We start from the raw sequence: 23,423 nt of genomic DNA, 5'->3' as shown, positions 1-23,423 counted from the left end.
CAAAAATACCTAAAATTTGAAAAACATCTGGCTCCAAGTTTTAGTGTGCCAGGGTTTTGACTGTCCCATCATCACATCAGGTCAGATGTAGAAATTTCAGCTTGTAATGTCCGCTTGTTACTCCAAAAGTTTAAGACTTTGGAGTATTTTGGTTTTCAGGTTAGGGTTGCTGAATCATACCCCTATTAAGATACAATAATACATCATGAATTGAAATTCTCTGAAGTATAAGGTTAAATTTTAACTTTCTTCTGTTTGTAAGATCATTTCTCATTCTGGTAAGCCTACCTTAATTTCTTATCTGTAATTTTAGTTTATAAATTCTCACTTTCTTTTATATTCCATATAGTCAGTTTGCTGTTAATAGCCTTTTGTGGGAAAAAAATTGAATCTGTACCTTCCTCATTTTTTATAGGCCCAGGCTCGTTGCCACAGAATTGGTCAGAACAAAGCAGTTAAAGTCTACAGATTAGTAACTCGTAACTCATATGAGAGAGAAATGTTCGACCGAGCCAGTCTGAAACTGGGCCTTGATAAGGCTGTGTTACAGAGCATGAGTGGAAGAGAAAGTACTGTTGGTGGTGTATGTATATATCTCTCTATATATGTATATATTTCTTTTTTCACTTTGACTTTTTGTGTTTTTTGTTTGCATTTAATTTTACCTCTTATATTGTATCAAGTTTTGGTCTGCAGGGAACACTGCATTGTTTGTTTTTTTGGTACTGGGGATTGAACTGGGGACCTTGCGTTTGTGAGGCAGGTGACAGAACCACCAAGATAAATCCCTGGGCCAACTGCTTTGTTTTAAGACCACATTTTCAGAATGGAGCTATGTTCATTTAATATTTTTGAGTACTTTTTGGTCTCTCTGTGTAGCTCCACAGCTTATGAACAGTAAGAATGTATTTTTTTTAATTCATTATTTATTGGTACATTTTAGGTATACAGTATGATGAAATTCATCATTGGAAATTTGTCCCTTTACATGATATATCTTGGTTCTTATTTTTTCCCAAGAATGGATTCTTTTTTTTTTTTTTTGGTACCGGGGATCGAACCCAGGTCCTCAGCTTTCGAGGCAGGCGGTGGAACCACTGAGCTAAATCCCTGGCCCCCAAGAATGCATTCTTAAGATAGAAACATTTTGTTTTCTTTTTAGGACATTTGCAGAATTGCATTTGTGAATTTTTTTCTTTGTGTAACAGATTTTTGTTTTTTTTGGTACTGGGGATTGAATTCGGGACCTTGCACTTGCAAGGCAGGCAGTGAAACCACTGAGCTAAATCCACAGCCCTGTGTAACAGTTTGTTAATTTTTTTTAACGATCAAATTTGTAGCATTGGCTTCATCTTGATACAAATCTTTGTGGAAGCTTTTGCCTCAAAATTTTTGTCTAAATAAAATCCTAGTACTAAAAAGAATCTTGAGGTTACCTACCTTGTAGGCTTGGTTTAATTAAGGCCATTTAAGACATCATAATTCTTATTTTAAAGATAGCAAAGGAGTGTAAATAACTTTGGTTTTATTTTTGTTGTTGTTTTGTTTTGTTTTTGTACAGCGTCTTAATTGTGTTGCCCCAGCTGGGCTCAATTTTCTGATCCTCTTACTTCCAACTTCCCCGTAGCTGAGATTACAGTTGTGGTGCCACCACACCCAGCTCTACTATATTATTCCAGTGAAATCTCACTTAGGTACATCCCAAAACTAACCGCAATTCAAATGTGATTTTTTTTTTCATGTTTGTGGCATTTTTAGGGATACTCCCCCATTTCATAAACTTTAAAAATACTACTATTACCAGAATTATTTTTCCTTTAGATTCAACAACTTTCCAAAAAGGAAATAGAAGACCTGCTTCGAAGAGGTGCTTATGGTGCCATTATGGAGGAAGAAGATGAAGGCTCTAAATTCTGTGAAGAAGATATTGATCAGATTTTACTACGTCGTACAAAAACTATTACAATTGAATCAGAAGGACGTGGATCAACATTTGCTAAGGTATTAAAGAATACTATTTTATAATATAGAAGTGATGTTCGCATCTTTATTGAAAAAGATGAACTGCCTCTTCTAAATCTTTAAACCTACTAAATTAGCTCAAAAGCAATAGATTATTTTCCTTCATTGTTTTCTAATCTTTTATCAAATGTCACATGCGTTCTTCTGATCCTGGTGAAATAGAATGTTTACTAACAAGTTATATGTATTTATTGGAGTAGAACATTTTAAATCAAAGAAATTTAGAAACTTAATAATAAATATATCAAAGATAGAGCAAAATATAATGTAGGAGGCTAAAGTATCTTACATTAATTTTAATAATTTAAAGACTCTAAAGGATAGAGCAGGATATTCAGTTTCATTTTAAATACTAAAATCTAGATGGGCATGGTGGCACACACCTGTAATCCCAGCACTTGGGAGGCTGAGGCAGGAAGATTGCCATGAGTTCAAGGCCACCTTGAGCTACCTAGTGAATTCAATGACAGCCTGAACTGTGTAGTGAGAACCTGCCTCTGAAATAAATAAATAAATACTAAACTTCAATTTGGGGAGTAATAAAATGAAATTTTTGTTTTCAAAGTAAAACTGTATATCCTTATGTCCTTAAAACTATATATGCTTTTTGGAATAAAAAATTTTCAGAGTATTAACTCCCTTTATATATATTTTTCCAACAGCGACATGGTACACCTGACTTCCATTAATCTGAAGTTTGTTTTACTAGGAGTGTTCTAGCTCACTTGCACTGACTCATACAAGTTTTCTTCCTTTGGCTTTACTTCCTTTCTACATACTCCTCCATTCCCATCCCTATCTTTGCTTCCAACCCAGAAATCTATCTTCATACAGAGCCCTGTGATATAGAACTAGTCAAGGTGCTTGACCAAAAATAATGACACCAATCTTTAAATGAATTCTTTTGTCAGATATTTAGCTAAGTGCCAGGAGTACCAAAATGAAAAGATTGTAGTTGCTGGAGAAAAGAAAAGAAGAAAAGATTATTGTATATAAAATAGGAGAACTTAACTATAAGGAAAACTTTTGCAAAGAAAATAACAGTTGAGTTGAGTCTGGAAGGAAATATAGATTTCATTGTGTTAGAGACAGAACCTCATAAATGAATGATATATTGCTTAACTACAAGGAAGATTTAAGGAATATGCAATAGGTGTGTATGAATGCATGGGATAAATTCAATGGAGATGAAACCGAAGAAGTTGGGAAGTTGGATCCGGTTTATGAAGGGCTTTGTGTACCACTTCAAGGAATTCATACTGAACTTTTGAGGTGGTTAAGATTGTTTAAATCCCTTTAAGCAGAAAATGGCATAATATAATCTAGTTTAAAAATTTAACTCTAGCAGCAGGGTAAAAAAGTTGGAAATGGGAAAGACTGGAACCAGGGAGATCATTAAAGAAGTATGTATGGAAGTAATGATGGCTAAACTAGGATTGTAGATCCACTTCCGTCAGTAAGAGTTGATGACCAGTTTGGAATTTGTGGAAGGAATTGTAAAAAAATGACTTGAAGGGCCAGGGATTTAGCTCAGTGGTTCTGGCGCCTGCCTCGCAAGCGCAAGGTCCCAAGTTCGATCCCCGGTACCGGAAAAAAAAAAAAGACTTGAAGATGTAGCTTGTGTGGCTAGGAGGACCATAGTATCATTAAAGAAGATAGAGAATGCAAGAGAAAGAGATTCACATAGGGAAAATAAAATACAGTATTGGAACTCTCTTGTATTTGTAACATTTATAAGGCATACAAGTGGAGAAGTTCAGGACAGTTACCCAGGATTCATGTAAAGATTTGTGGGTTAATAGTGCACACAGATATACACACACGCGTGTGCATGAAGAAAATGATATTCTAGAAACTGTAGATATAATTGCTGAACTTCAGATTGATTGAGAACTAAAAGTAGGCATGATTTGGTAAATAAACCTTGGCTCTGATTTCTTTCTTGGGAAATGTTTACTTTGGATTCCTTGTGTCTTTTTACTATGTACAGATTTTTTTTCCTTATGTCTGAAATCTTGTTAATACCAAAGGTACAGTAGTTCTGGTTATCATCTTTGTTATTAGGTTAAGCAAGAGATATTCCCCTAAAGGTTTTTTTTAAATATGTAATTTATGTAGGCATGCACGAAACGTATAGTAGCCATGTGTGGGTCTAGACTTTCTCATTTAAAATGTTAATGGTAATATTCATGGAAGTCAGCACACCAGTATTTGAATTCTGACTTAGAAGCTGACTGACCATTTACAATTCACTTAACCTCTATTAGTCTTTTTTTTCTTTAAAGAGATGATAATAATCATAGTTGGCCTTTCCTACTATACTATAAGTGATATATAAGTATTACTTAGATGACTCTGGTATACTCTAATGGTAATTAGCTATGCTCTGAGAATGAGGAACATTTAACATCTCTGATCAGGGAGTAACCATTACATTTAGAACGAAAGCTAGTCAGGAGTGGTGGTACACAACTGCAATTCTAGCACTCTGGAGGCTGAGGCAGGAGTACTGAAACTTTGCGGCCAACCTGGGCTACATACTGAGTTCAAGGTCAGCCTGGAATACATAGCAAGACTCTGTTTCAAAAAATACAAAAACAGAAGAACCACATTAGCATAGTTTTTGTAATTTGCTCATTTGACTGTTCCCATTAGTTGTGCAGGAATGCCACTAAATCGTGGATGTTTGACAGTGGAATGTGATACTACATATTTATTGGCACCAGAGGTGTAAGTTGGTATTATTTTGTACTTCTTCCTAAAATTTCCAGACTTCAGCTATATATAGTTGTTCTCAAGGTTTGCGCAAATAAAGCATAGTATTAACTACAGTCTACATTTCTTTGTGTTATCATGTGATATTTAATTAGTAGCTACTTATGGAGCACAGTGCTTAGAAGAATATTTAGACTTGGTCATATCTATCAAAGAAACTCATTTTTAACTTCAACTGTAAGTGAACTTTATTTGAGAGATATTCATAAGGGCATTCAGGTGGATTTTAGAATAGGAAAAGTTTCTTATCTGACTTTTTTGAGGTGTGGTGGGACATGTGCTAGATTAAACCTTTAACCTGTTGGACTGCTGCTCCACACTGAGCTACATCCCCAGCCTGCTATAGTTGGATTTTTAAAAATTTGGTGTAGAATGGAAGAATTTGTTTTGTAACTTACAAAATGTAACAGCTTCTTATGTATTGCTTATATGTAGGGGCCCTTTGGCTCCTACTATCTTTATGCTACTTTATATTGTAAGAAGATAGATTTCATCATTTCAGAGTCATACACTGCAAATAATAAATGGATTTAATGATTGCAGGGACTGCACTTCAGGAAAAACAATTTTGGAGGAAATAGAATATTAGAATTTAACATTTGGAAGATATTGAAAAACTTGCCCTTGTAACATCTTCCACAGTGGGCATTTCATTTCATTGTCAAAGTCCTTGAGAATCATCAAACTCATCTTGAAAATAGGTTATGTCAATTAATAGTAGTGTTTGAATTATTTAGGAATTTAAAAAATATTCTTTAAAAAATAAATGTATCATTTTTCTTATAATGAATATAACAAAGACTAATCATAAATATAGTTTCTTATTGGTAAATTATTTTATTTATCAGCAGTTACCTGTTAGAAGATATCCACTTTAACATTTAAAATCTGTTTCCTTTCAATATTTTATATTTATGGTTTTTCATGTTAAATGTTGTACAATTTATGTAAAACAAATGCCATTTACTAGCTTGGTTAAATCTCAAGACACAGCCAGGCAAGAGGGCACGTGCCTGTAATTCTAGCGACTTGGGATGCTGAGGCAGGAGAATGACAAGTTCCACATCTATCCTAGGCAATTTAGAGAAATCTTGTCTCAAAAAAATAATAATGATGAAAATAAAAAGGGCTGGAAATACAGCTCAGTGAGAAGCGATCTCCTGAATTTGATCCACAGTACCACCAAGGAGGGAGGGAGAGAGAGAGGGAGGGGGGGAGGGAATAAAATTTGTTCTTTCAAATTGGATGTGAGTTTTAAAAATATGAGGCTTATCTTGTATTATTTCTTTTTGGCACTGTAACAAATTTAGTGGCTATAAACAACACAATTTATTGCCTATAGTTTTGAATGCCAGAGGTCCAGTACAAGTCCGAAAGGTTTAAAAAGCTAGGTATCAGCTAAGTTGGTTCATTCTGCAGGCTCCAGAGGGGAGATTGTTTTTTCTTAACCTCTTGCATTTCCTAGGAGTCCTGCCCTCCTGGGCTTCTGGCCACAGTCCTCCAGTCTCTGCTTTAGTTGTGTCATATCATTTTCCTCTCTTAGAGTCAAATCTCCCTCTCCCTCCTTCTTGTAAGGATACCCATAGTGACTTTTGGCTCCACTTGGATAATACAAGATAATCTCACCATTTCAAGGTGCTTAATAACATCTGTAAATTCCTCTTTAAGACAACACTCACAAAGTTGCAGCTATTAGGACCAGGTATCTTTGGGAACCATAATTCAGATATCTTTGGGAACTGTACTTATCATTTCCAAAAAAGTTAAAAATTACCCATTTTTGTAGTTTCATAGAATTAAAAGCTGGAGTTTAGGGGAAGAAGAAAAAAGGAATTTGAACTCATTTAATTGTTTTATTGTCACTTGTACTTCCCACATGTGCTGGGAAAAGACACATTTTTAAACAGTAACAGTATTTTATGCTTGCTTTATGCAAGCACCTTAAAACAGACCCCAACCTCAGAGGAAACAAAACTAGATGCAATGAATGAATGTACCTACTACTTTGTAATCAGTAATAAAAACAGAACCTTGAAGTTCAGGAAGAGGTATTTAGTATTTTAATTTTGTTCCTACTCATTTAATAGACATTTTATAATGTTTCAAACTACAAATATGGATAGAATAGCATAAGAAATCTGTATATTCATCATCCAACTTCAGCGTTATCAACTCATGCTCAATTTATTACTACTTCATCCAAATTTCATATTATTTTTAATCTCAGCTATCATGTCATTATCCTTATATATGTTTCATTGTATCATTAAAGTAAAAGACTTTTAACATAGCCACAATGCAATGATCACATTCAAAAACAAAATTAAGTATGATTCCTTGATATTAATTTTTCTGTATTAAAACTTTCATGTATCTTGAATATCATAAATAATTTGAATCCTATCAACAATTTTATTCTCTTTTAATGTGTGATTTTCTACATTTTAAAATTCCATCAAGATGGAGTTTTTTAATGAAAATTTTTATCCTTTGACTATATTCCAGATAATTAGGTTTTTTTTTTCTTTTTTGGTACTGGGGATCGAACTCAGGTCCTTGGGCTTGCAGAATTAGGCATTATTTTAAAGCCATTTACAATTTATATTTTCCTTTGACGATCTTTTAATGTGAGACGTTCTTTTTTTTTTTTTTTGGTACCCGGGATCGAACTCGGGTCCTTGCGCTTACGAGGCAGGAGCCAAAACCACCGAAAAACCACTGAGCTAAATCCCCGGCCCTAATGTGAGACATTCTTAAATTTATTTTTATGAACAGCATGTGTTTTTCAGGCCATTTTGTTTCTTCAAGCATTGTGTATTATTACTGCTTCTTTTATTTTTATAAAGCACATTAATGATTTTTCATTGACATAGTTTATTTTCACTGACTTAAGTTGTAAGTAATGGGTATTAGTCCACATATTATAGGGTTGAAGGGTATCTAAAGTTTCTTTCAGCTAACATATTTTATATTTTCTTCAATGTTTACAATGCTTATACAGTATTTTGGTTAAGGAAAAGATTTTTTTAATAGTTTGATAAAGTTTTGATTTTTTTTTTTTTTTTGCTCTTTTGTTTATTTATTTATTTATTTATTTGGTACCGGGGATCGAACTCCGGTCCTTGTGCTTGTGAGGCAGGCAGCAGAACCACTGAGCTAAATCCCCGGCCCCTATTTTTATTTTTTTAAGAGAAGGGGTTTTTTGTTTGCTTATTTTATGTTGCTGGTAATCGAACCTCTAGCTTTGTGCATGATAGGCAAGTGCTCTTCTACTGAAGATACATTCCCAGCAAGTAGGAAAGAACTTTTTAAAAAACACAGATGAGGGGCGGGGGATTTAGCTCAGTGGTGCCACTGCCTGCCTCGCAAGCTCAAGGTCCTGAGTTTGATCCCAATACCAAAACAAAAAACCACAGATGAGGATTTATTTTTATTTTCCACATAATGTATTGCATTTTCTTCAAGAGACATGTCTGTCTGAAATTGTGATGGAAATGAAGTAGGAGAAAATGAGCTATATAGTGTAGGTAGGTTTTGTTACTCTTATTTTACCCTAATTTTTTAATGTAGCCTTTTTAGAAAGTATATCTCTTTCTTGTGCAGTTTCCTTTCCAAAGGGAAGCTATATCTTTGTTTACTAAAGGTTTAATATTAACAAGCAATAGTAACTTATTTAACTCTACTTCTAAATTTCATTAAGCCTTTTCCTTAAACAATGTCATTTTTCAAAACACGATTTTTAAACATGCTTTGAGTATATTATGTGTTTATCTTTGTTTTTCAGTTGTAGTAAATTAAAATTCTATCCACAGTAAATGTAATAATGTTTTAAGTATACCTTCATAGATTTTTATCCTTTCACTTTAAAATATTTTGAAAAACCACCATTATATGTTTCAGGCAAGTTTTGTGGCATCTGGAAATCGAACAGATATTTCCTTAGATGATCCCAACTTCTGGCAAAAATGGGCTAAAAAGGCAGAAATAGATATAGATGCCATCAGTGGCAGAGTAAGTATTTATTTCCTTCAAAACGATTTTGAGAGGCTTTGCCAGTGTTATCATATTTTAAGATGTTCAGTTATGAAGTGATCGAAATAAATTTCTGTATAGATGGAAATGAGGTAGAATGATTACGTACAGAGTTAGGCACTGTTTCTGTTTAATATTTCTGATATCTGTCATGGGTTAAATATAGAGAAAATTAACTTTTAGATACAATTTACATTCTTAAAATTATGTTTTTAAAAATGTCTGAAATGCTATCAAATCATGTTATTTTTATTTTGTCCTTTTTGTTTTGTTAGTATCAGCAACCATTAATGATGGTCCATTATAATATGAAAGAAGGAAAAGGCAGTGACATTTTTGTCCTTTTATGACCTCCTTAGAGCTAAGGAAGAAAGGGCTGAAAGCTACAGTAAATTCATGGAATTGATAGTAAACTGATAAATAGGGACATGAACTGTTCACTTACTAAGTTACCTGTCTAGTAGTTTTACACAAATTATTATTTGTGAACCTTAGTTACTTCAATGACATCTTAAATGATTAAAGGAATTTTATATTAAGCACTGATGCATGGGATCATTTTTTGATAGATGGCCTTTTGAAATATAAAACTTTTAAAATAGAAATAACATTATTTGCATCCATATCATTACTACTTAATGTGTTTTGGAAATATATATAAAATTTTTTGTGAAGCAAATACATTTACAAAAGTAATTATAAAATTTTCATTGTCTGCCTATGGCATGTTTGTATGCCTAAAATGGCGGTAGAATCTGTAAAATACTATTAAAATTCATAAATGAGTTTAGTGAACTACCTACCTAGATGGAAGATAAATTTGTAATTTATCCTTCCTAAATATTGGTACTAACAAAGTTAGGAAAATATAATGCAACAGAACTACTTCACAGTAGAAAAAAAGATACAAAGATAATATATACATGAATTCAGTAAAGTGAAAATTAAGAGATTTGTCATTTGGAAAGGAAAAAAATTAAATACTTTAAGCATTTTTTACAGTTTTTTTTCTTCTCTTTTTTCAGTACTGAGGATCAAACTCAGGACCTTGTGCTTGCCAGGCAGGCTCGGCGCCACTGAGCTACATCCCTGGCACTAGAGTTTGTTTTATACACAGAAATTTTAACTTATAGATATAATGCAACCCAGAGCAGAATACTAAACATTTTTTTCATAGAACTAGACAAAATAATTTAAAATTACATTAGGAGAGTACATATTTCACTCTTAGGAATCTGTCCTACACCATTAACCTCACATGTACATTGATAAGTTAGTACAGTGATGCTCATTGCAGCAATTTGGTTATAGTAGATTTTTTTGGTTATTTTCTTTCTTTCTTTTTTTTTTTTTTGGTGCCAGGGAGTATAGTAGATTTTTTCGAGACAAGATCTCACTATGAAGCTCAGACTGGCCTTGCACTCACTACATAGGCCAGGCTGGCCTCCAAATCATGGCGGTCCTCCTGCCTCAGCCCCCTGAGTACTGAGACTACAGGCATACACCGCCACACAAGTCTTATAGTAGAAATTTATAAATGAACTTTTCCACAGCACATGGATGGTACATCCAAAACTGCCTACTGCAGTAACTTAACATAATCCTAAATATCCATATGTACTAACATAGAACAAGCTCTGAGATAGGTACATTTTAAGATACAGAATAATAGTTAAAATTTTATCTGTTTGTGATTTTTCACTAGTATATTGGAACTATACGACATTCATACATACCTAATATTGTAAATCCAACAAGAACATACCACTAAAGCCAGGTATGGTGGTGCACACCTGTAATCCCAGTAGTTGGGCAACTGAGGCCAGAGACCATTACTTCAAGGCCAGTTTGAGGCAGGTCGAGACTGTGTAGTAAGGCTGTCTGAAAAAAGAAAAAGTAAGAAAAGAACTTACTATGAGCTTAGCACCATTCTCACTTTAAAACTGTTGGAAGCAGCCAGAAAAACATCTCTTTTACAGAGTTTACGTTCTAGTGGCTGAGATAGCTGTAAACAATATACAAGATAATTTTAGAGGGTAAAGAAAATGAAACAGTAAGATGGTAGAGCATGGAAATATCATTAAATAAAAGTGCTCCCTGAGGTCACACTGAGGGAACATTCATACTGAGACTTAAATAATGTGGTAAAGCCAACACAATATAAAGACACAAGGGAAGAGATTTTGAGGCAGAGGGAATCACATTGGGTGGGTGGTGAAAATTAGCTTATTGAATTCCAGATTAACATTGTGGCAGAATGTACAGATAGTGAACGTGGCAATAAGTAAAGTCACACCATAGACATGGGTCAAGGTAGTAGGACCTTGTAGATTGTCTTTGGTTTGGTTTTGGGTTTTTTGGCAGCACTGAGGCTTGAACCCAGGGATTTCACAGAACTACATAACCACCCCTTTTTAAAAAATTTTTTATTTCTGTCAAACTACACTGCTGGGATTGAACTGGCCATCCTCTTACCTCCCCTTCCCAGAGTGCTAGGATTAATTACAGGTGTGTGCTACCACACCTAGCTTAGATTATAGTAAGGAATTAGGAATCTTATAAACAAATTTATATAAGTATATTGTCACTTAATATCTGTATAATTGCATTTTAAAATTTATATAATTCGGTTTGAAAATACTTTTCTGAAAATTACAATAAAAAACTCACTAGCATTTTTATTTACTATATGTTAAATTTTTATAACTAATATAAGGCAAGGCCGGGGATTTAGCTCAGTTTCCGCTGCCTGGCCAGCAAGCTCAAGGACCCAAGTTCGATCCCCAGTACCAAAAAAAATAATAATAATATAAGGCAGCAGTAATTTGAATAGTGAAATATTGAGAAAAAGATACAAAGAACAAAGATTAGTATCAAAACAAAAAGAAATCAAATTATAACTTTTTGGTTTTGGTTTTTTACTGTTTTAATGATTTTGCATTAGTGGGGATTGAACGCAGACCCTTACACATGCTAGACAAACACTCTGCCACTGAGCTACGTCCAACCCAAGTTACAAGATTTTAATTATAGGGCTGGGGATCTAGCTCAGTGGTTCTGCCACCTGCCTCACAAGTGCAAGGACCCCAGTTCAATTCCCAGTACCAAAAAAACCAAAAACCAAAAAAAAAAAAAAATTTTAAATATAGAAATAACATTAGAGGGTCCAGGGATTTAGCTCAGTGGTTTCGCCACCTGCTGTGCAAGTGCAAGGACCCAAGTTCGATCCCCCATACCAAAAAAAAAAAAATAATAACATTAAAGGATTATTAATAAGTGTTAATTAGGATGCAGGGTTAGTATTAGGGGAGAATTTTATATTTCACGCTAAGTAAATGCCAATGTGTGAAAGAAACTTACATTTTTTTAATCAAAGCATGAAAATTAGGAGAAACTGCTTTTCTGTTCTGTAAATATTTGTTGGAAAAACATTGTAATTAGGACTCACAAAGGAAGTGACTGGCATAGTCAACTATGTAAGACTGAGCATGTAATGAAAAAGTGAAAGTGCAGTCATACTGGTGACTGTAGCAGGTATATATATAAAAGTTAATATTTTTATTCTGTAAAGGTTAATATTTAATCAGAAATTTATCAAAACTCAAAAAGAATATTAATAAAAGAAATTGAAAATTTGCTCACAAATACACTTTTTATTTTTAAAAAAGACATTGGGGCAGGGGAAAAGAGACATCTATCTCTTCCTTAGGGATGAATTTCAATTAATGTAGAAGGAATGAGGGAAATAAAAAATCACCATTAATCCACTGTGACAATCATCATAGCAGTTAAGATCAGTCAATGAGGGCCGAGGATTTAGCTCAGTGGTTTTGTCGCCTGCTGCGCAAGCGCAAGGACCTGAGTTCAATCCCCGATACCAAAAAAAGAGCAATGAATTCTAAAACTAGAGGATGAAAGTTTAAGAAAAAAATGTGTCTTGGGGCCGGGGATTTAGCTCAGTGGTTTCGCTGCCTGCTGCGCAAGCGCAAGGACCCGAGTTTGATCTCTGGTACCAAAAAAAAGAAAAAATGTGTCTTCTAAAGTATGTATTAGTATAGCTGGGCATGGTAGTACATGCCTGTAATCCCAACACTCAGGAGGCTGAGGCAGAATTGCTGTGAGCTCTAGGCCAGCCTGGGCTACGTATGAGACCCTCTCGGAAAACACAAAACAAAAAACAAATAAAATATGTATTAGTTACAAAGGGAAAACTATTAACTTTATAATGAAGAAATTTGGCAAAAGGTGCTTCTGTATGATTAGATTACATTATAATAAGATTGCATTAGATAAATATACCCCTTAAATACAGTGTACTGTGCATATACTGTACTGTGATCCACCAAGACCTTTGTATACTAGTCCAGGTTTCCTCTCCTACCATGAATCCTCTTCTGCTCTGGGACTTGAAAGTTTCCTAACCATCTGATGCCATTTCAGGCCCCTTCCTCTTCCTTCTTCTTCTTGTGATGCTATTTTCTCCCTAGCTATAGCAATCTTACAATTTATCAAGACTTCTAACTAGTATCAATACTTTGTGACTTTTCTCTGACTTCCTTTGTACCTTTCATGTATCATACTGCATCCTAAATAACATCTTATTTTTTAAAATATATTTTTCTGTTCCTCAAAACTATGGATTCCTCATGAGTGGCCACTTTTTTATTCATCATTAGATCAACAGCTCATAAAGTAGTGCCTAACTTAGAGAAGTTTCTTAGTAATGGTAAAACTATGTCAGCTTAAGTTGTTTTCAGTGAATTAAACTGAATTTAGTACAGAGAAGTTGAAACCTAGATTGTCTTTTTTTTTGTATATAGCTCTTATAGAGAACTAAAACATGTTTGTGGGTCTACAAAATATAACTTTATTAGTGCATGTTATACAGAGTAGTGGGTTTCATTTTGGTATGCTGTACATGCATATAACATAACTTTGATTTTCTTTATCTCCTCACCACCCACCTTGCCTACCAAATATTCATAACCTGCAGGCAATATTTTAATTCCTGGATATTTTCCTTCTTTTAGATTTATCTTTTAGATTTAAAAGATTTCCTTCTTTAAGAATTTAGGATGAATTTATATCACAAAGATTTACTTCAGCATTTTATTTAAATTAAAAGTTGAAAAACATGTGGATTAAATTATTAATTAGGCAAAACATTATAAGGGAAAAATTCAGCATAAAATTTTATAATTATTGCTGAATCACAATTTTCATATTAATAATAAAATACCAAATTCTTTTTTATTTCCTTTTATTTTTGGTACCAGGAATCGAGCTCAGGGCCTTGAGCTTGCCAGGCAGGTGTTGCGCCACTGAGCTTCATTCCCAGCCTACCAAAGTCTTTTCAGCCTATGTCTAATGTCATACAATTATGTATGTGTGGTAGTAATAATTTTAAAGGAATATAAAAAATTGTTACATTGAATGGTAGAGTGTTAGAACTGCTAGTAATTTATTTTTTCTTTGTATAATTTTCTGTACAGTTTGAAAGATAATGTAGAACATGATAAGCATCACAATGAAGTTGCCTTCAAGTAATAATAGTTAAATTTTACAGAACAGCTTGGTTATTGACACTCCAAGAATTAGGAAGCAAACAAGACCCTTTAGTGCCACAAAAGATGAATTGGCTGAATTATCTGAAGCTGAAAGTGAAGGAGATGAAAAACCCAAACTTCGGAGACCCTGTGACCGTTCCAGTGGCTATGGAAGAACTGAATGTTTCAGAGTAGAGAAAAACCTGCTAGTTTATGGGTAAAATGCTATTTTATAAGTACTCATATATAAAGTTGTGGAAAATATCTACTGTTTTTAAGTATTTGTTATTAGAATCAAAATCTAATTTTAAAGTATCCAGAATTTCTGTATTTAACATATATTTAATGTCATAATGTTGAGGTATCCTTAAGTGTTTGTTTTGTTTTGTTTTTTGTACCAGGGATCGAACTTGTATCCTTCTGCTTGCAAGGCAGGTGGCGGCACCACTGAGCTAAATCCCTGGGCCCCTTAGCCTCCTTTTTTTTTTTTTTTTTTTTTTTGGTACAAGGGATCGAACTCAGGTTCTTGCCCTTGCACAGCAGGTGGTGAGACCACTGAGCTAAATCCCTGGCCCTTTAAGTGTTTAAATTATAAATGTATCACTAAGGTCAAACTCCTTGAATATATTAAAAATTACTATTGCACGCCTCTTTGTTTTATACATGGGGAAAAACATCACTAGCAAATCCTATTAATTACATAATTTTGTAAGAGTTTTTTGTGTCTTTTATGTATGAGTTAAACAATATTTTTCTGCTTGAACTTACTGTATTAGTAATGTAAATATACTTTTTTTAACCAGATGGGGTCGATGGAGAGAGATTCTGTCTCATGGACGTTTTAAAAGACAGCTAAATGAGCATGATGTAGAAATAATTTGCCGAGCTCTCTTAGCATATTGCCTTGTCCACTACCGAGGAGATGAGAAAATTAAAGGTTTCATATGGGATCTCATTACTCCAACTGAAGATGGGCAGACACGAGAGCTACAAAATCATCTAGGTAAGAACTTTAATTTATTTAATTTTTAAACACCAGGTGTTGAACTGAGAGCCTCATGCATGCTAAGCAATTGTACCACTGAGCTTGACCCCCAGCCCCAAGAACATTCTGTTTTCTTTCTAAACTTTTTGTTATGTAAGTAATATTTAATACATTCTCATATAAAACATTAAACCATCTTAACCTTTGCACAGTTAAAAGTTTCAGCTTCAGAAATTTAAGCTTTGGAAAATGCCAGTGTTATCAATTTGGTGGATTTGGGGAGTTTTACTTATTGTTATCGGTATGTGCCAGATTGCAAGTTGTTGACTTCACAGTATATCTTGAAGGTTTGTGCTGTTTCACTTTTTTATTTCTCCTGAGTATTTCATATTATTGATATTTGCATCATTCTTTAGCATGATGCAGTATGGGCATTTAGATTTCCAATTTTAGACTATTAAAAAATAAGTTTCAGGAAAACTATATTCCATGCATTTGAGTAAATCATTAAAGTAGATATCAAGAAATATAATTATTGAGGTATTAGCAAATATACATCTTAAATATCTTAAATGTGATCTCTGGATCAATAATATCTCCTGGGAGCTCCTCAGAAATGCAGAATCTTAAGGCCTAAATCTTAGAACCTGCCTTTTAACAAGGTCCTCAGTAATTAATATGCACATAAACATTTGAGAAACATCAGTACACTTTTTAAATTTTCATGCTAAGCATGGTAGCACACACCTGTAATCCCAGCCCTAGGGAAGCTGCGGCAAGAGAATCGCCAGGGCTACGTACTGAGTTCAAAGCCAGCCTGAACTACAAAGAGAGACCCAGCCCTCAAAACACACACCAAAAAATTAATAAAAATTTAAAACTTATTAAATGAACACTTTAGTTTGCTGTCCAATATGACCATACCAGTTTCCAATCCTGTCAGAGGTATATACAGGTATTTTTTTCTCCATAGCCTTGTTAACAAAACATTCTTGTATGCATAAAATAATCATTTTATGACACAAAATTATTGCATTTTTATAAGAAATAAGAGGTTACTATATCCTCAAATTTGTGTTAGTTTTATTCTGTTTAATCAAAAATATTTATTGAATGCTTAGTGTGTTTTTGTATTATTAAACCAGCTAATGTTTATTCACTTACAGTTTTTTATATTTCCTAACACTGCTATTTGACTCTTTTTTCCAATTTTTACCTTATTTATCTTTTGCATATTATAGCAGGTAGAGGTGCAACTGCAATAGTAAACAGAAGCACTATGTGTTTTTCATTTTTCTTTACAATTCTGACAAAGTTTTCTTCTTTTTCATATTTCAAGGCTATTTTATTAAATTCATTCAAGCTCATACTTGTAATTTTTGTCTTTTTTTTGGTACTGAGGATTGAACTCAGGTCCTCGCGTTTGCACAGCAGGTGGCAAAACCACTGAGCTAAATCCCCAGCCCAAATACTTGTAATTGTTTAAAGGATTGTTCTTTTTTTTTTTTTTTGGTACCGGGGATCAAACTCGGGTCCTTGCCCTTGTGCAGCAGGCGCCTAAACCACTGAGCTAAATCCCCAGCCCCAAGGATTGTTCTTTTTGATTACTGGGTAGTGTCTCTTTTTTATCCAGATTAATGTTTTCCATTTAAAATTCTATTTTGGTCTATGCTTATATCATCTTAACAGTTAAAATGGCTGAATTAAAGCCTCATGAATTGTCATGTACAAATCTCAAAAACACATCAAAATTAATAAGATGCAAGGTTATTTTATGATATCTACAAACTTAAATACTAGATTTTAAAACATGTAATAGTAGTATAAATATGAATGAAAAATTCAAGTAGTGGTGATAGAAGGAATTAGGAATTGGAAGGGAGAAGCTTATAGGGAATTTAGCTATGTATTATTTGTTTTACTAAAAAACTGAGCAAACATGGAATATATGACTGTAATCAGTAAAATTGTGAAGAGAGAAGAGATCAAACAGCTTTGATTAATAATTATTGATGTTGGATGATAGACTATGGGGATCCATCGTACTATTCCATCTACTATTGTATATGCTTTTATTTTAAAATGGGTATAAACTCTCCAAAACGGGAAAAACTAGAGAGGAAATAGCAATGAAATTTTGAAAGGAGGAAGAAAGTAGGTTAGTAATAACTGACTTAACCTGGGAAAGCTGAATACTAGTAAAAATACTTTTTGTATTTTGGAACTATTTCACAGCACAAATTTCATAGAAATAAAATAAGTGTAATTATCTTAGTGGGAACCTCCAATGGCCAATCTAATCCATCAATTTTGAAGAAGCTAGAGGGAGCAATTAGTGATGGTCTATGCCTGTAATCCAAACACTTAGGAGGCTGAGGCAGGAGTATCGCTGCAAGTTTGAGGCCAGTCTGGGCTACATAGTGAGCTCAAGGCCAATCTGAACTACATAGTGAGTCCCTATCCTAAAAAACAACAAAAAGCTATAGGCCACACGTATCATTCAGTAAAGTAGATAATTGGGTTTGACCTTTCAGTTTTTACAGTTGGAAACAACAAAACTTAATATGTTTTAGGACAATACAGAAGTCAGAATGAGTATTCTAATTTAAATTACAAAATTATTAGATATTTGGTTAGTTCTTTTCATATGTATAAAACTATCACCTCAACTTGTGATTAAGTCAGTAATATTACTATGAATATTTTAAATATTTCTGTATAACCTATATAGACTTCAGAAAGTCTCTAGAAATTTCATGGATTGAAAAAATCTTTTAAATCAAAGTTCCTCATACAAATAATTCTGGAATTTATGTGTACTTCCAATTTTAACAGGCCTATCAGCTCCTGTACCCAGGGGTCGAAAAGGGAAGAAAGTAAAGACTCAAACAAGCTCATTTGATATTCAAAAAGCAGAATGGCTTCGAAAATATAACCCTGAGCAGCTACTTCAAGATGAAGGCTACAAAAAACATATTAAACATCACTGTAATAAGTAAGTAGTGGGATATTTTTAACATAATTCTTTAAAAGTTTATCTTTCTGAATTTATTAATAGTCTTAAAGCATGGTCTGCAGAGTCTAGACATAGTACAGGTCTAAGACTGTTTCTAATCTTAACTTTTTTTTTTTCTTTTGGTACTGGGGATCGAACTCAGGACCTTGCGTGGTGTCACTGAACTAAATCTCTGGCCCTTCTTTTTTTTTTTTTTTTTTTTTTTGGTACCAGGGATCAAACTCCGGTCTTTGCACTTCTTGCAAGGCAGGCAGCAGAATCACTGAGCTAAATCTCCGGCCTTCTCTGGCCCTTCTAATCTTAACTTTATAGGATATCCTTCAGCAATCATAATACTTCTTTGTGTCACTGTTTTCACCAACCGTTAAATAAAACTAGGCTTCAAATGAACTCACTATCTCACTCAGATATTAAAAAATATTGAGTATGAGCTGAGATTGGTGCCATACACCTATAATTCCAGCACTCAGGAGGCTAAGGCGGGAGGATCATCTCCATGAGTTTGAGGCCAGCCTAGGCCACATAGTGAGTTCAAGGCCAGCCTGAACCACAGATGTTTGGAGAAACCTTATATAGATAATGATAGTAATGAGATTCATTTAATCAGACATAATTATTTCATTATAAAAATCTGTGTAGAAATTCCCTTATAATTTTAATTTTGTGGATGATGTCTTTTACTTTTAGTGAAATAATCTGTCTTTTTTTTAGGGTTTTGCTTCGTGTAAGAATGTTATATTATCTAAAGCAAGAAGTTATTGGAAATGAGTGTCAGAAAGTATTTGATGGAGTTGATGCAAGGTAAATTAAATAATATTTATATTTTTCAGTAGTATGATGAGGCAAAAATTTTATATTAAGTGAAATTTCTCTTAATTCATTAAAGTTTCAAAAAGGAAAAACACCAAACTTTAAGGAATTAACCCCTATGAATTCATTGTCTTCCATAAGTTACTCTCATCTTTGGCTCTGTCAGTAAAAGTTATAACAACAGTGGTAATAGTTAAGGGTGGTATTTAACTTAGATGTCATTAGAGTAGGCACAAATGTAATAATTCATTCATTTCTTCAGAAACACTTGTTTTTGTTTTTTGGTACTGGGAAGCAAACCCAGTTTTTACACATACTAGGTAAGGGCTCTCTACTGTGGAACTACACCCCAGGCCCTGAAGCACTTTTTGAATACTCACTAGTCAATGTTCACTCTCCTTGGTTTCACAAACTTTTTAAAGATGTGTATTTTGCCATCTTTTTCTTCCCTCGCCTGCTTTCTGCACTTCACAGTATAGCACCTTCTGTCTTTAAAAAAAAACAAACCCACACATCTTGAAGATCTTCACTAATATTCTTGCTGCTGAATTTGATGGATATAACATAATGTTTACCTTACTTCACCTTCTTGCCCCCTTCTTTCTCTTTAAAATGTTTCTGTGGTACCATTCACCTATACTATTTTAGTTCTCTGCTTCCTGCTTTTTAGGCTCCTTTTCTGCTGTCTGAAATGTCAGTCTTCAAATGGACCTTTTCATCACACAGTATTGCAGATACCTCTCCATGGTCAGCACATAGTGAACACTGTCAACATATTTCCAATGAATTGGTATAGCCTGGGGAAGTGGAAATAAGTCTTATGCAGGAGATGGCTTGTTAACTTAGTCTTTAAAACACAAATCAACAGTAGATTCACATCCACTTTATATATTTTTTGCTAATGCTTTATAAACATCCCATTTTTGTGTGGCACTTAAATTTGTACTATGAGCTATATATTAAATGACTTTCTGTCTTCACAAGCCTGAAAACTTTGTACCTCCGATAACAATGGTCTAAGCTTAGAGCGCCACCTGATGGTTAATAAGGGAAGCTACCTGAACCACTTTTTTCCCTATTGGATCTTACCTTGTGTTCTTTCCTCTGCTTTATCTTTCAGTGCTAATGCATTGTTTAGCTCTCATTAGGAGCTCAGTAAAAAATAAGCATCTTCCTTAACAATGTGTTCTTCATCTCTTTTTTAATTTTTTTCATTTTACAGGAAAATCCTTCTTTTCCTCTTTTCTGCATTAAGCTGAAAATATTTCAATTACAACTTATTTTCAAGCAAAATTAGATATAATGAAGTGCTGACACATTCCTTTAAGAATCTAGAGAAAGGTCTCTCCACTCACTTTCTTGTATTACTCAGGTTAAAAACTGTTACGGCAAAACATTTGTGATAAATAGAAAGTAAATACTTTTCCATTTTTAATTTATGATTTACTTATAAAACTTGTGCCAGCTGGACATGATGTGCACTCCTATAATCCTAGCGTTCTGAGAGGCTAAAGCAGGAGGATCAAAAGTTCAAGTCTATCCTAGGCAACTTAGTAACTTAACAATACTGTATCTCAAAAAATAAAAAAGGAGGGCCGGGGATTTAGCTCAGTGGTTCCATCGCCTGCCCTGTAAGCTCAAGGTCCCAAGTTCAATCCCCAGTACCCCCCAAAAAATAAAAAAGTTAAAAAGGAGGTCCAGGGATGTGGCTCAGTGGCACTGCGCCTGCCTGGCAAGCACAAGGTCCTGAATTCGATCTCTGGTACCAGAAAAAGAAAAAAAATTAATGAAGATGTAGCTCAGTGTGAAGGACCTGGGTTCAGTTGACTGTATCAAAAAAAACAAAATCTTAGAAGTTATTCATTGTCAGTATCTTTTATTTCAAATATTCATGGATCATTTATCAGTTGTTGTTTTTTTTCTTTTGGTACTGGGGATTGAACTCAGGACCTTGCGCTTGTGAGGCAGGTGCAGTGCCACTGAGCTAAATCCCTGGCCCATCAGTAAATTTTTATATGAAAATTTATTTTGCATTCCCCAAAATAGCTAACTTGGAAATAAAAAATGTCATAGAGCTTACTTAGAAATAATAAATTCCCAATTTCTTCAAATATAGATTTTTGTTAATTTATGAAACTATAGTGACAAGGCAGATAAAATTCTGCTTATGAAAAGCATACTTACTGCATTTTATTATTCCTCTTATTCTTTGATAATTCATGAGTATCAAATATGGAAATTCTGAACTAGGATATTAGATTTTGTGTAGTAATTTATTCCATCCAATCTCTACCCCTTCTGACTATTGAATATATAAAAAACACAAATATGTATGTAAATTTATAATATTTATTTGCTGATCATTGCCAAACATTAGCTTTGTGCTAGGATAAAGTTGACAATGCCTTAGTTTACCATGATAAAAAATGAACAATTTCATTCCTTCTATTCACGACATTTTTAGAGATGTTATATGTATTTTTTTGAATGTATAATAGGTAATGTGAAATAGGAAGAAAAGGGGCAAAGGGGAAGGAAGTGGGAGGGCTAGGGGAAAGGATAGAAGGGAATGGGATTAATATGAGAAAATGGAAAAATAGGAACAAAATCTTTGTAAATAGGGAGGACTGGAGGGGTTGAAAGGGCTGGGCAACGGTGAAAAATAAGAACCAAAAGATTATGTAAAGGTGCAAATTTCCAATGATGAATGTCATTATATTGTATACCTAAAATGTACCAGTGATTAGAATGAATAATCGATAATGGAAAATAGGAAGAAAAGGTCCAAAGGGGTAGGGGTAGTGGGAGGCACAGGGGAAAGGAAAGAAGGGAAAGGAAAAATGCTGAGAAATGGAAAAAATGGAAATAAAGTCTTTGTAAATAGGGAAGGATGGAGGGGGTGAAGGGAGGGCTAGGAATGGGGGGGGAAAGAAAATATGTATTTTTTGGAAAAGATATCTGGGAAAATAATAATTTCAAGTGATGGGCAAAGGAAAAGAAAATCGTGTATGTAAAATTATCAATGCTGTAATTATTGCTCATACAAATTGCCAAAGCACTATGAATTTCTAATTGTTTTTAATACTTTATTATATTGTCATTTTATACCATGAAATTATTAACATAAAAGTCATTCTTTTGAGAATTTTTATCAAATTATGAATCAAAAACTTAACTTAATATTTCTAAAGCAAAATTTGTCTAAAAGAGTCACAATTTACAATGCAAGATTTGCCCATTTATTTATTTACTTATTTATTTACTTTTGAGACGGGGTTTCACTAGGTAGTTCAGACTGACCTTGAACTCACTATGTAGCCCAGACTGCACTTGAACTCTCACAAGACCCTTCTGACTCAGCTTCCCGAGTGCTGGGATTACAAGCATGCACCACCACACCCAACTATTTGCCCTTTTAGCACCTCAGTTTTTCATATACAAAATGATAAATTTCAGTCAGTTTGTTTGTTTGTTTTGTACTGTATATTGAACCTGGGGCCTTCACACTAAGCTACATTGCCAGTCTTTTTTTGTTTATATTGTTTATTTAAGATAGGGTCCTGCAAAATCAGTAAATTGCATAGAGTGGGCTCAAATTTGTGATCTACTTGTCTAAGCCTTTTGGCTACATGATTTTTGATAAGCTATTTGCTGATATAACTTTACACTAGAACCCTTTATCTTTTAGTAATCAGTGTGAAGAATATGATGCCTTAAGAGAATTGTGTCCTTGAGTTTATTGAAACTGATTTCTTCTGTTGAGCTTAACAATATGACTTGATTTCATGGTATCAGTGTTGCTTTGTTCAGTGTCTATTGAAAATAGAAAAATAAATCAATGAAATAAAATCCTAATGTCTTTTTCTTAAAAATTTTTTTTGTTTAAAAGCTAGGTAATGTTGCTTGCTTTATTTGACTTGTGTGTAATAATACTATATCATGATTTTTTTTTTTTTAAGTGACATTGATGTTTGGGTACCAGAACCAGACCATTCAGAAGTCCCTGCTGAGTGGTGGGACTTTGATGCTGATAAATCACTCCTTATTGGAGTTTTTAAACATGGTAAGTTAGAAGTAAAGTAGATGAGATCCCCTTCTGTGTGTAATATAATTCAACTAGTTTATTGACTTCTGTACTCCGATAACACTAAAATATATATATTTTAAAAGCCTATATACTATCAAATTAAGCCTAGCAGCAGTCACTGCATTCCCTCATGAGAGAGTGGCACATGTA

At 33.8% G+C, this 23,423-nt stretch overlaps 1 protein-coding gene across 14 annotated transcripts in view; it reads left to right on the top strand.

The window, feature by feature from the left end:
* Positions 1-23,423, top strand: part of Chd9 (chromodomain helicase DNA binding protein 9) — a 246,276-nt gene that overhangs the window by 185,503 nt on the left and 37,350 nt on the right. For 13 of the 14 annotated variants that reach the window (XM_013073316.3, XM_021260908.2, XM_004847924.4 and 10 more), the window contains 8 exons: positions 416-583; positions 1,822-2,001; positions 8,698-8,808; positions 14,396-14,592; positions 15,179-15,378; positions 18,196-18,355; positions 19,088-19,177; positions 23,146-23,249. In XM_013073316.3, coding sequence (XP_012928770.2) covers positions 416-583; positions 1,822-2,001; positions 8,698-8,808; positions 14,396-14,592; positions 15,179-15,378; positions 18,196-18,355; positions 19,088-19,177; positions 23,146-23,249 — 1,210 coding nt within the window. The remainder of the gene's footprint in view (positions 1-415; positions 584-1,821; positions 2,002-8,697; positions 8,809-14,395; positions 14,593-15,178; positions 15,379-18,195; positions 18,356-19,087; positions 19,178-23,145; positions 23,250-23,423) is intronic. The other variant, XM_021260909.2, reaches the window with a different exon arrangement.

Source organism: Heterocephalus glaber, unplaced genomic scaffold (assembly GCF_053883595.1).
Source record: "Heterocephalus glaber isolate CG9 unplaced genomic scaffold, H.glaber_assembly_v1.0 deba00000071, whole genome shotgun sequence".
Taxonomy (NCBI): domain Eukaryota; kingdom Metazoa; phylum Chordata; class Mammalia; order Rodentia; family Bathyergidae; genus Heterocephalus; species Heterocephalus glaber.
The sequence above is the reverse complement of the archived record's forward strand: the minus strand, read 5'-3'. Positions and strand labels throughout refer to the sequence as shown.